The following is a 13,570-nucleotide window of genomic DNA, read 5'->3' as shown; positions in this document are numbered from 1 at the left end:
TTCATGGGAATTCTGTGTGCCATATTTTCTGTGTGCCATATTTGGTTCAATTCCATCATTGGTGGAGTTCAGAATGTTCTTTGATTGTAGGTGAACTATAAATCCCAGTAATTACAACTCGAATATGTCAAGGTCTATTTTCCCTCAAGAGCGCCCCTGGGCAAAATCAACTATACTGCGAATGCTTACTTTGCGTAATGGGTTGAGCCACCCCTGCTTCAACACATTATGTTGACTTGATTGATTAATCACTGACCAACACACAGTTTGACGCCTCAAACATTAGACCTGTTTCTTGGTTTATATGACCTGCAGATTAAACAAAATGGAACTGGTTCCCCCTATCAGCTCTGTTTTTTGAGATACAGAATAAATGACATATAATAGATGCCATCTGCTCACCCATACAAAGCCATGATAACTATATCTATGGAACTAGACCTGATATGGTCTATCCAATGCATTTTACTGAATCAGTGCCTCAAATAACCCCAGGAACAGGCCTAAAACCATGACACCTCTCAGTTAACAATAGGAGAGGGAGAACTCACATTCATATATGAACAACAACATAGTCCTGGTGACAAAGCTGATTCAATGCTCATCAAACATACCTTGCCTCCATAATCGCAGCACCTCTAAATTCATTGAATGGTGAGATCACATAAATTTGGTGGGATTCAACATGTATAATTAGGGCTCCAGAATCCATTCGTTTCAGGTTGTAGTTGAATGCCACAGTTCCTCTTGTGTTTGTGATATTCTTTAAAAAGGAACAAATAAACAACCAGAACAACATCCATCAGAAGACTGTTCATTTCTCTTTGTCTCTGAAAAATGATTGTTTACATGAGTTTTTAGCAGACTTGCCTCATTTTATTTCCCTGGATATCTCAAAGGTTTAGTGTCTCTTTTATTACTTATCTGTTTCCACATTGATAGCCATGCCGTAGGCTGTCTTCTGATTGTTAGTGCATTATACATTACATGATATTTTTAGGTGCAGCATATCTTTCTTAAAGTGTCATATTTGGACCGATTGCTTCACATTCGGGTCAATTTAAAAAAAGGCCCGCATTTTATAAGGAATTAAGAAAAAGGTCATATCCTCTAAGCTTCCTTTTGAATTACCATTTTAGATCCTTTGTTCTTGTTTCCCAAAGCTCTTAAAATGTCAAAGCAGTGGAGCTCTTGTATTTGTGGAAGTACTCATCTATACACCTATACAAAATGATACATCCATAGCCAAATCAGGAATTTTCTGTCCTAAACAGTCTTCAAAATCTGTTCTGCAAGATTAGAAAAGTCCCTGGAAAAGATTTTTTAAGGGTAGCTGTAGGACAGAAGATGAAAAAGATCTATTGTAGGTCCAGTGAGGAGGTATGATGTCATCCAGGATCAAGGACCACATGACCTTAGAACAGTGGTTTCCCTACCTGTGGTCAATGGACCACCAGTGGTCCCCAGGAACTAAAATATGGTCCGCAGCCTCACAATTACTACACGGTTGCAATGAGAGTGACTGGCCTCGTGAAATCCTCTTATAGTGCCAAGACAATGTGGGTGTTGGAAGGGGAGAGGCTGACTACCCACTAAAAGTGTGACAACAAGTCCCCTGACTGCTGCTTCTCCTCCTCCTCCCTCTTCCTAAGTGGAGCCATTCCATGTGGTGCCTGGAAACAGAGACACCTTGGTGTCTTCATTTTTAGGCCTGTTCCTGGGTTTTTTGGGGGTGCTGATTTAGAAATGTACATTAGATAGACCACATTAGCTCTATATTATTAAATATGGTTTTCTGTGGATGAGCAGATGGTGACTACTGGATGGCATATGCTCTGTTTCAGAATCTAGAGCTGATGTGGCACCACAAATAACCAAACCGAATCTAAAGTTGACCAAAAACTGATTCATAACCCCTTTGGTACTAATGCAGGAGAGTGGTCCCTAGTCAAATTGGTCCCTGGTCAAAAAAAAATGGGAACCACTACCTTAGACCAAAAGGTCAGAACTTTATTGCCACAACTGAAAAAACCTGGCCTTGGGTGGACATGAATTCAGGCCCCAGAACCCCATTCCTATCTTCTACTAACTAGTGGAAGCCAACAATATTTCCTGATAGTGAATGCTGAGTAACTGGAATGATAGTAATTGGATATCAGGTGGGCAAAAGGTGATGTGTAGTTCTTTGCCACCTTGAACCACAAGACCAACTTCCTTAAACTGACTATCACCTGATCAGTTATATCCCCAAATTCCTCAAGAGGTCAACAATCTAGGGATGATGGACCCACAGTCTAGACTCCCTCAGTTGGTTTCAGGCTCCACACAAAAATCCCCAAAAGGAAAGAGCATCATAGAGAACGAAAGACCAAGATGCATTGTAAATTGCTTTGGTTTATATTTTTTGAAGTCAACTGGTTTTTGAAACAACCAACATCAATTACTAGTTTTGTTTGTCATGCAGTACCATCAAGGCTCCTTACCACTGGGCATGTGGGGCAAGGTCTCACATAGGCCATTCCAACATCTTTCACAACTTTATCTGTGCAGTTGTTGAGATCTTTGCTTCTCAGAACACTGACTCTGTTGTCTTTCCTTTTTTCTTGGATAAGGTATGTGGTGAAGCAGGTGCCCCCAACACCTGGCTGAAAAGATGAACTACACAATTAAATCACATCATCTAAGGTTACAAGGGTCTAACAGTTACATTCAGATACTATAACAAGAGCTGATCCTCTACAAATCTTCTTCTCCTCTCCTCTTTGAACCCATATAATATTATTTAAGGATTGGATTGCCTTTGAGCAGTAGTGTATTAGAATCAAGGCTTGTTGGATCAAAGCAGCAGGACTTTTTGAATAGTAGGATTGACAGCATCATTGGCTGCCCAAATCCTCTTATTTTGCCTTTAATCCCTACCATAATGCCAGGGAAGGAGATTGATTTCTTCAGTAACCATCTACTCCTATGGTAGTGGTGTGTTGGTCTTGAAAGATCTATTAAGATCTATTAAATTTAGCAAATAATAATAATAATAATAATAATAATAATAATAATAATCTTTATTTATATCCCAGCACCATCTCTCCAATGGGGACTCAGGGCGGCTTACATGAGGCCAAGCCCAACAGCGCATTACAATAAAATAAAAATAAAATCACAAAAGCACAAAACAACAGCATAATTAAATACCTAAAACATAAGAATACAGTAGGCAATCACAGTGACAGTGAGCGGGCCGCATGTAAAAAATAAAATACTAAAATGCTAAACTCAGGGTGAGATAGGGATGGAATATATTATTTATGGGGGAGAAGCTCATCAAAGCAGGGTTGTAACAAGGCCTTCATATAGGAGGGGGGAAGTGTACTGAATGGGCAAATGTTGAGGGGGTGTAACTGTGTATGGTTGTATGGTTACTCTCCAAAAGCGCAACAGGTTTTGAGATCCTTCTTGAAGGTTCCTAAGGTGGGGGCTCGCCTAATCTCACCAGGCAATGAGTTCCAAACTTTGATCCAGGTCAGGAGTAGAACTGCTAAAACTGGTTGTTCTTATGAATACTTGCTGAATAATTGGACTTCACTTGAAGTTGCTGCTATGGAGACTATAAAGCTGAGGGACTATACTTCAAAGTCTATCACTACCTCAAAGAACTTCACTAGGAAAGTGACAAAGAGGACCTTTATATCATATCAAAGTCAACAGTTCTATATTTTGATCAGGTGGTTCCCATGCACATGCATTTTCCTTTGACTATTCCTGCTTCAAACTGAACATGTAAATGACATTAATCAAGTAGGATCCATGGAACAATTGTATCCCTTTACATTTTCCCCCAAATACAACACTTATTGTGAAATCAGTTTATACACCTAGGTGTGGTGCAACATTCATTGCTGAATGTTGAGAAAGCAGCCTGCTACTGGTCCATACTTTAAGATGGTGCTCCTATAAAACCTTCTGAGCATTTTATAACTTGACTATGGTTTCGCTAATAAATAATCTTAAGACTCTAAAAAGAAAAAACTCCAAACCTCTTGCAATTCGTACACATCCATTGATTCCTTTATCGTTATCTGCATCAAGTTCAGAATGCCCTTTATTATATTAACACACATAGTGCCGACATCTTTAGGAGCATAGATGTTTCCAACGTGACCTCTTCTGTATTCAAACTTAAATACTTGGGCAAAACATTGCTGAAGTATTTCAGTGGCTTTGGACGCTTTGGTGAATGAATCCCTGGACCAGATTCCATTGTATTCTTCCAGTTGTGGAGACAGCAACTGAGAACAACAGACGGGTGAAGATTGAATTGAGTTATATTTTTCCCACACACAGTCATACAGGAATGAAGAAACATGTAATTCAGCTGGTATGTGAACCACAGTGAGATTTATCTTATAAGTGTAACTTACATGGACTGCAGTATTATAGCATTTGACACTATATTAATTGTGATGGCTCAGTGTTACGGAATTCTGGAATTGGTAGAGGTATTTATCCTGCTGTGGTGCCACCACAAAGATTCCATAAGATGGAGCCATGTCAATTAAACTGGTATCATCTCCTATAATGTTGCAGTAGGAGTTATCTTTTAGCCCTAGGTGAAGGTGCATAATGTTGCAAACAAAGTAATTCTTTTCTGGCACAGTAACAGAACCCCGTTTTATTGTAAAAGGTCCTTGAGCTGCTCATCTTTATACAAAGCTTGGGCAGTCACTTTTTTTTAGACTGAAGCAATCAAAATCTCCCAGCTACCTAGCTGGGAGATTCTGGGACTTACAGTACAAAAATAATTTCCCCAATCTCTGGTTTTACACAATCAGCTTGAGAAACAAATATTTCTTAATCATATATTCTGTCACCCACACCCCTATTCTTTCATAATCATCCTATTTTGTCCAGTACGATACCTTATATTTTATCTGTACCCGTCTCCAGAAAATCCCAGTGGAAAAGATATGCAAAGAAAGAGATATTCTTAGGTTTTCTTAATAATCAAAATTGGAATCGTATCTACCTTAAGAAGATGGTTTTCCTCAGACACTTTGCTGATCTTTACTTTGCATGTCAGTTTTAGGCCAGACTTTGCGGAGTTCTCTTTTTCCAGCCCATTCAGAATAAGTCCTTCATAGTTGTATAGGTATGTTTTGCCATCACTAAAACCAGGCTCTGTCAATGTGAATTTGTTTTAGTTGCTACTCATAGTCCCAATCACATACAAGAGCTGTCATATTTAATTATTGCTTATATTAATGGGTAAAATTGTATGATATAAATTAAATACACCCAAAATATTTAATAATAACCAAAAATCAATTTCAAGCTCAATAATCATGGAAGCAAAACAGCAAAGATTAAAATGCTGTCAAACCAAGTTGCAGTGCCTAAAATCCACTCCCTTTCCCCAGTTATCCAGAAAACATAATGAAAAATGTGAAATGCAGACATTTTAATGTGAATATTAACTGCTTTACAAGATTTAAAAAATATCTCAGGAAATAAAAATGGTTTTCAGCAGGCACCAAAAATACAGAAATAAGGTAAGGTTTTCTATGAAGATCATTTCATGATCACAGGATGAAAAGGCCCTTTCTCTTCAGGTTGCCTTTTGTATTTCATATAACAAACTTTATCTCTCAGAAAACCTACTATTTCACTGCAGTTGCATTTTTGTTGCTATTGAATACACATCACATTGAGCGCCTTCAATATTTTTATTAGCTCAGTTGCGGCAATTCACCAATTCATGGTCCTGCAATTGTACTTATGGACACACTCATAACTTCCTTCACACAATACTGCTCTTCCTTTTTTAAAATGTTAATACAATTGTGGAATTCTAGCATTTTTTAAAAGGCAAACATAAATATAATATATAAAATAAAAGCAAAATGGCCATCTTGGGAATAGTGAACAGGGCAAAGAGGGAAGTAGAGCTCAATCCTGCTCACAACATCACTTTACCACTACAGAAGTGGAAGGGACCCATTGCACCAAGGTAGGTGATAGGAACATTGTGGGATTGGGAAATATTGATAGGCTTTACCCAGCAGTGGGATAGGGACTGTCAGAAAAGGTGCTAGTCCAGCTCCAATGTCAGATTCCTTGCAATAGTGTCCTATGACTCAAAGAAGGTCCTTGGCCCTCAGCTTAAGGGTTGTCAGATGATGAGATTCCAAGCCACCTAGAGTTTTATATTTCACACCACTAGATTGAACCATACCAAGAAAGGGAGCAAGAGCCAGTGGCACTTCTACCTCCCTTCTCATGGTTCTTTGGCAAAAACTGCTGTGCATTTTTTTCAGGTTGTGTAAAAATCGTATCTGACCCTCTTATCACACTGAGGCTTTAACTTGGGCAGCCCTGTTCTAATGACGCATGCAGAATTCTGGGAAATGTAGTTTGGACCTATGTAGCAGTGTATTCAAAAGGCCCTGCCCCAAGCTGCATTTTCCAGAATTCTGCATGTGCCAGAAAAACTGGGCTGCCCAAGTTAAAGCCCCAGTGTGATGAAGCAGTTAGTCAGGATGTTTCAATCCCTGTGTGGCAAATCTCTTCTCCCAGGCTGGACCCCGGGAATCATACCATATTCACTGTACTCTTCTTCATGAGCCTCAGGGTGACCATTTAAATGTGAACCTGTGACTGTGTTGTGGTGTGGGATTGTAAACTACTGCACAAGCAATAGCACTATATAGAGCAGCTTCTGTGTGGTGTTTCTAAGTTAGGTAGGCAGTTGATTGTTGTGCAACGAAAGAGTACATGGCTGTGCCAGCTGTTAGACAAGTAATTGCACAATAGTGTGCCACATAGCTACATTGGCACAATTTTATGCTACGCAGTCAGTGAAGACAGTCTTGACCTTAAACTTAAATTAGATTAGATAGGGCAAAATGGTCCTCATATTGTTTCAGGAATACTACTCCTATGATGCCCTAGAGCAGTGGTTCTCAACCTTTTTTTGACCAGGGACCACATGACCAGGGACCACTTTGACCAGAGACAACTTTGACCATGGACCACTCTCCAACATTAGTACCAAAGGGGTTACAAATCAGGTTTTGGTCAATTTTACATTTGGTGCTGATTCATTGGATAGACCACATCAGCTCTAGTTTTTGATTCAGAACATATGCCATTCAGTAGTCACCATCTGCTCACCCACAGAAAACCATATTTCATAAGTCTCGGGACTATAAGAGGGTTTCGCGAGACCAGTCACTCTTGTTGCAACTGTGTAGTAATGGTGAGGTCGTGGACCATATTTTAATTCTTACGGACCACTGGTGGTCTACGGATCACAGGTTGGGAACCACTGCCTTAGAGATTAGTGCTGATGGGAGATTTAATCCAGTAATGTCTGAGGGCCTTAGTTGCCTAACCCAGAAAATAAACTGGTTGTCTTCAATGGAACATCTATATTCTGCCAGTCCTTCAAGTAGAGGACAATATTTAGTAAAGTAAAGACCTTCCTATTCCCTCCTCTTCAGTCAGTAACTTGAAGCAAGAGCTTGGATCCAACACATTACAGGAGTAATGCATTAGCTATAATACTTTTTTCCTATTATTGCATATGCTAAACACATTTACTTTTAGGCTGTAACAGTGTAGCTCTATGGTATTCCCTTACTCTTGGAGTTAAAGGGACTTCCTCATGTGCACATTTGGGTGTCTGTGGCAAGCTTTCCAAGCTATAATTTTAGTGATTCTGTGCATAGGAGACACTTGGCTTCTTCAGAAACCTAACAATATCCTGCAAATCTTCCCTAAAGTAGTAAAGATACAATTTCTGGAGCATCCTAAGCTCATGCCATGTGAATGCTGGAGTTGTCCAAAGCACTCTTAGGCTTTCAAAGAACCTTTCATTTGCTACATGGTTTGGATTTACAGTAGTTTAAGAAAGTCTAAAATGAAGTCAAGAAGACAGTTGGTGTTTGGCTACAACTACCTCATGTTCTGGGGAACAGACTTTGGAGGAAAGCCTTCTAAGAGGGAGGAACCATGGCAATAAATGACAGATTGTGTTAGTAAAACATAAGAGAATGCATGGCTCCCATGTAACCAAGTATGATGACAATTTTCTAAATGGGCAGAGCAATTATCAATGCAACACTTTCTTTTTTCTAGCAATATTCTAATATCCGTCTAAGTCAAATACCATTATTTTTAGGGAGCACTTGATTTCTGATTATTGTGAGGTATAGGTTGATAATCCATTATTCCAGATGTCTGGGACAAGAAGTGTTTTGTATTCTATATTGGGGGTGGATTTTGCAATACCTGTGTTTCCATATATATTCATATGGAGATGCCTTGGAGATGAAACCCAAGTGTAAAAAGCAACATTCATTTCTGTTTCACATACATTGTATCATATAACCTGAAGGGAATTTTGTACAACATTTTAAATAATTTTGTGCATGAAACAAGATTTGTGTATGTTGAATCATCAAAAAGCAAAGGCATCACTATCTCAGACACCCATGCAGATAATTCTGTAGTATGTTGGAATTCCAAATAAGGGATGCTGTACAACATATAGCTATTATTACTTTTTAGCATACAAGGCTTTTCTTCCTTGCTTAGTTTAAGAGCAGGTTTATGATTTTTGCTCTTGATCTTGTCTAAGGGTCAAATATCTTTTCTGTATCCTCCCCCCCAAAAAACCACTTCCCTTAAAAAAACAAGAACAAGGTAAAAAGATAAAACAGTACAAATATATATTTATATTGTTATTTTCAGGGAACCTCCATACAGCAATGAAATGCTGTTAAAAATCTAACATATTAATTAAAATATCAAATTGACTCACCGAGGTCATTTTTCTGGCACCCTGTGTATGGAAAAATACATTTGTAAGAAGAAAGTATTTGGGCTTCAAATTATTAAACAATTGGGGTGTGGAAGCGGGGAGGGGTCCAAAATAAACAGCACTCCCACCCCCCTTTGTCCCCCATTTAGTAGCAATGGAAGTCGGAAGCTTACCCACAAAAGTGATGAGCAATACAAAAGTGATTCCCCTCATGACGCAGGTGAATGAAAAACCTTGGGAAAGTGGACTGCTTTTATACACAACAAATTATTAACTGACATTTGCTGCTGAGAAGGAGGAGTTACTGAGTTATCAACTTCTACCCTGAGTTATTCAAACATTCCTTGGGCAGCCATTCTGACATTTTGCTTTGTACTATGTGCCATCATCTTAAGTTATCTGTTTTTAAAAAGCCGTAAAATGTGGCACAGCATTATCTTATATAGGGTTCTGGTTCACCAGCCATGTCTTCTTCCAAATTACTTTCAACCAGTGTTGTCTGGTAGCTTCCTCATTAGCACAGGCAGTGAATGAAATCCAGCTTTGAACCCACCTTTTCACAGAGCTATCCAGAGCGCTGAACCTTACCCCACACAACAGATTCAACACCTTGGATAGCCCCATAAAGCTCACCTCCATCCTTGTTCTCCTTCCTCCAGACACAGCACTCTGTGATCAATGAGCAAGTTCAGTAACCACTGATGGAAAGAGGATGTTACTTTTTTAGTCTACTCTACTATTTCCTCTTTAATCCCCTCCTTTCACTTTTGCAGACACATTTGTCATAGCTCAGCACCTCTGCTCACTAATCATATATGCAAGTGGAAGTTATAACAACATTGTTGTATGGAATGCCCCTTTACAGTCCCCTATGTAGTTCAATCCATTACATTTCCCTCCCGGCAAATCTCCTGTAGTTCTTGCTGAACTGTTTTTGTGTCTTCTGGTCCTCAAAAATTATATTCTCTTGAACGAGTGAATGCTTCCCTCTTCTTTCTGTCATATCAACACACACATGATTTAATTTTAAACTCTAATGTAGTTTTCCATCATTTTATTCCACAACATTTTGGCAATGAAATATTTACTCTGGAAAATGAATTAGTGGGCATGACTTTTGGGGAGGACAGAGAAAAACAGTTTGACATATGGATTGGTAAGGTTATTTTGACCTGACACCGAGCACACGATCTTATCTTTGTTGGGTGATTGATTAATAGTTGCTGCAACATACAGGCATCATCTGTGGTCATACAGTACTCCTCAACCTTTATTCAGCCAGGAGGAATGCCAAAAAATGGCATTGCTTAGTAGAAGTTCACTTCTATATGGTTTAGTACATGGAACAGCAAACTTTTAAAATTAGATCTTGAAAAAAAATATTGTTTATGAATTATAATCTCCATACTCATCTGTTAAACATGTCCACATGTTATGTTTGCTAGGCATTTCTGGGGCTTCTAGTGCAAGATTGTATGTTCTGATTTGGAGAGATTACTAAGGTTTCTTGTAAATAAGGTCTTCACTCCTCTATTTTCCCCCTGAATGTTACTGTAAGGATTCATTTACCTTTCTTGATCAGATATTAGTGATTGCTTAGAATGCTTGTTCATGTTCAAAATAAAAGCTCTGGACTTGAGGTATAACACCGACCAACACACAATTTGGTGCCTCAAATGCTAGATCTATTTCTGGGTATATTTGATATCCTTATTCCAAAAATGGCACCAATTTTCCCTCACCAGCTCTAGTTTTTGAGATACAGAACATATCTACTCACCCATAAAGAATCATGATAACCATATCTAAGAAATTAGGGCTGATGTGATTTCTCAAATGCAAGTTCCTGAATCAGCACCCCAAGGAACCTAAGGAACAGGCCTAATTACCAAGAATCAAATAAAAAATAGGACTGAAAATCACTCCCCCGCTTCATGAAGCTGTTATAGGTCTCTGAAGGTATCATTCATTGCTGATACTATCAGTAGCTTCATAAGGGCTTTGTTAAGATTTGTCTCCTATTTTTAGAATGAATTAACTTAATACTTCTCATCCCCTGAACAAATTAAAGGACAGGAATGCAACATTTCCCCATGTTTCACAGATGGGGAGAAAGATTCACTATGGACCTTGTCATAAAGGCCCATGGATACGCCACATTGGGGCAAATCCATGTGAAGGGATGGCAACACCGGAAGCCTCCTGTATTGCCTTAGCTGCAGCAGAGGCTGTTTCACCTCCCTTTTTGGCATGGTCCCCAGGTGGAAGTCCCTTTACGTTGTGTGTGGGGTCCCATACTGAAGCAGTGTACGACAGGCAAATCAGCCCATCTGATGAAGTCGCAACACTATTGGTGCAGCTTGTACAGACTTTATGACACCAATCTCCTATCCTGCAATGGCTGTGTTAGTGTAGAACAAAGGTTCTCACACTTTTAAAGCAGAGGGCTGATTCATGGTCCCTCAGATGTTGGGGGACTGGACTATAGCTTGAAAAAAAAATGAGCAAATTCCTATGCACACTGCACATATCTTATTTATACTGCAAAAAATCATGAAAGAACAATACAATATTTAAAATGAAAAACAATTGTAACAGTAATAAACTTACTAGTATTTCAGTGGGAAGTGTCAGCCTGCTTTGGGCTGATGAGTTAGTCAAGTTAATGAGGATTGTTGTTGTTGTGTACCCAAGTCATTTCAGACTTAAAACAACCCTAAGTCTAAAGTTTAGGGCAGAGGGCTGTATGTGGCCCATGAGCCTTAGTTTGGGGACCCCTGAGACAGTGGATAAATACTGTGTTGAGCACCTTCAATATTGCACTTCTCTTCAGTAGCACATTTGTGCTGATTCACCATGCCCCCTTGATCATGCTTGTATACATCCTTGTCATCCAGCCTTCCTGCAGTGCTGTGGTTCCTTACATTTTGATTACAATTTGTATGTTCAGTACAATTGTGAAATTTCAGCCTTAAAAACAAAAAAGGCAAAGATATGTATAAAATAAAAGGGAAACGCTAGCTTGGGAAATACAAAGGAAGAGAGGAGGAGAACCCCAACCCCCGATGTCACATAACTGTTGGCATGTCGGCACAGAAGTGAAAGGGACCCATCACACCAAGGATTTGGGGCAATTGAAAGGTTTTATCTATCAATATCTAGAGAGGGGAGAATTATGGAAGAATCATGGGGATGGGGGAAAGGCAAACTAGTAACAGCATGCACACAATATTGTGTGGTAGGGTTATGGTCCAGCTACAATGCCATTTTGCCTCATGTGATAAAGTCCTACTTGACTTGCTCTTGGATTTTTAAAAAGCAGTCCTTAGTATACAACTTGGTGGCAAGAGGGTAATCAGGTAAAAAGGTGAGACTCACTGTAGAATTCAAATTTATTTATCTTCAGTCATGTCTGGAAAAACCTCTTGTCATTTTTCACCTTGAGTTTGTAAATATTTATGTTTATTTATTGACTTTATTTTTGTTCTATCTTTCATTTTATAGGGAGAGACATGTTGGCATAACATGACACAACAGAACCCAAAAACAAAGCATATATAAACCATTTTTAAATAAATAAATAAATATTTGTTTCATAGATACAAAAGTTAAAATATAGTTAAAATACAACCAAGATGCAATTAAAATTAATTGTAAACACCCCCCAATTGCCTGACTGTTATCTGCAACTTCATGTTAAAAGGTCCAAGTATATCCATAAACAATCTCTTTGCACACAATAATCTCTCTCTTTGTCTTTAAATGGCTTTTTAATGTTTTTTGAAACTTGAATGTAGGCATACTACCACAGGTTTATGTGCCACATCATTTCCACCGGAAGCATTTCTAGAAAATTAAAACTGCACCTTCCTTTACTTTAGCATTGTGACCAGCTGCATAAGAGAAAAATAAACCACATGGTGATAGAAACCATGCGAGTGTTTGGTCCCCAGGTTCTTGCCTATTTCTCTGGAAATGAGACCAGGATAATTGTTTTGACTGTGTGTCAAAAAGTGGTGTGTTTGTGAATATATGGTGTATCTTGTTTGTTTATTTTCAGGTAGTATGAATGGGAGGTACATTGCCTGGGTTTTGTGCATTATTGTACAAGCAGTCCATGCCTGTACTATATGTTTTACTTGGGTAACATGTGTGTATGTTTGTTGTATGTGTATTACATATGTAGTTTAGAAGTATTTTGCATGGGTGTGTGCTTTTCAGTTTCCTTCAGTATTGCTAGTTTTTCTTCTCGGAAATGTATTTTTGACATTTGAGTCTTAAGTCCCATTTCTCTGCTGTTTGCTTGGCTAGGTTGCTCACCCATGAAGCTCATCACTTTGTCTTCTATGAAAATATGTTTTGGAATTAGAAAACCATAGATTCACAAGCATAATTTTGTGTTTGGGGGCTGAAATCTTACTTCTGGTGTAGCTTCAACAATTTGTGTTTTGGAAAACCGGTAGGACTTTAGGACTCTCAATAGCAGCCATTTTTTTATCATGTCATCAGCAACCAGACATTTGTATTACATTTTTAACAAAAACAAACAAACAAACAAACAAACAGACAAACAAACAAACAGACAAAACACAGAATTTGCAAGCTTGGTAGCTGATTAAATGTCCTTTGACCAGTATCTGGCCACTTGGAGTGCCTCTGGTGTTGCCGCAAGGAGGTCCTCCATTGTGCATGTAGCAGGGCTCAGGTTGCATTGCAGCAGGTGGTCAGTGGTTTGCTCTTCTACACGTTCGC

General features: G+C 38.8%; 1 protein-coding gene across 1 annotated transcript in view; it reads right to left on the bottom strand.

Moving 5' to 3' along the window:
* The window catches only part of LOC132774087 (vitellogenin-2-like), a 45,285-nt gene extending 36,246 nt beyond the window's left edge, over positions 1-9,039 (bottom strand). Inside the window, exons 1-6 of the mRNA XM_060773840.2 lie at positions 8,992-9,039; positions 8,819-8,839; positions 5,024-5,175; positions 4,035-4,286; positions 2,484-2,645; positions 615-763 (exon numbers count right to left, since the gene is read on the bottom strand). Of these exons, the coding sequence (XP_060629823.2) occupies positions 615-763; positions 2,484-2,645; positions 4,035-4,286; positions 5,024-5,175; positions 8,819-8,839; positions 8,992-9,031 (776 nt within the window). The 5' untranslated portion in view covers positions 9,032-9,039. The remainder of the gene's footprint in view (positions 1-614; positions 764-2,483; positions 2,646-4,034; positions 4,287-5,023; positions 5,176-8,818; positions 8,840-8,991) is intronic.
* Between the last annotated feature and the right edge of the window lie 4,531 nt (positions 9,040-13,570).

This window comes from Anolis sagrei, chromosome 4 (genome assembly GCF_037176765.1).
Source record: "Anolis sagrei isolate rAnoSag1 chromosome 4, rAnoSag1.mat, whole genome shotgun sequence".
NCBI classification, from domain to species: Eukaryota; Metazoa; Chordata; class Lepidosauria; order Squamata; family Dactyloidae; genus Anolis; species Anolis sagrei.
This window is presented reverse-complemented; position numbering and strand designations above follow the sequence as displayed.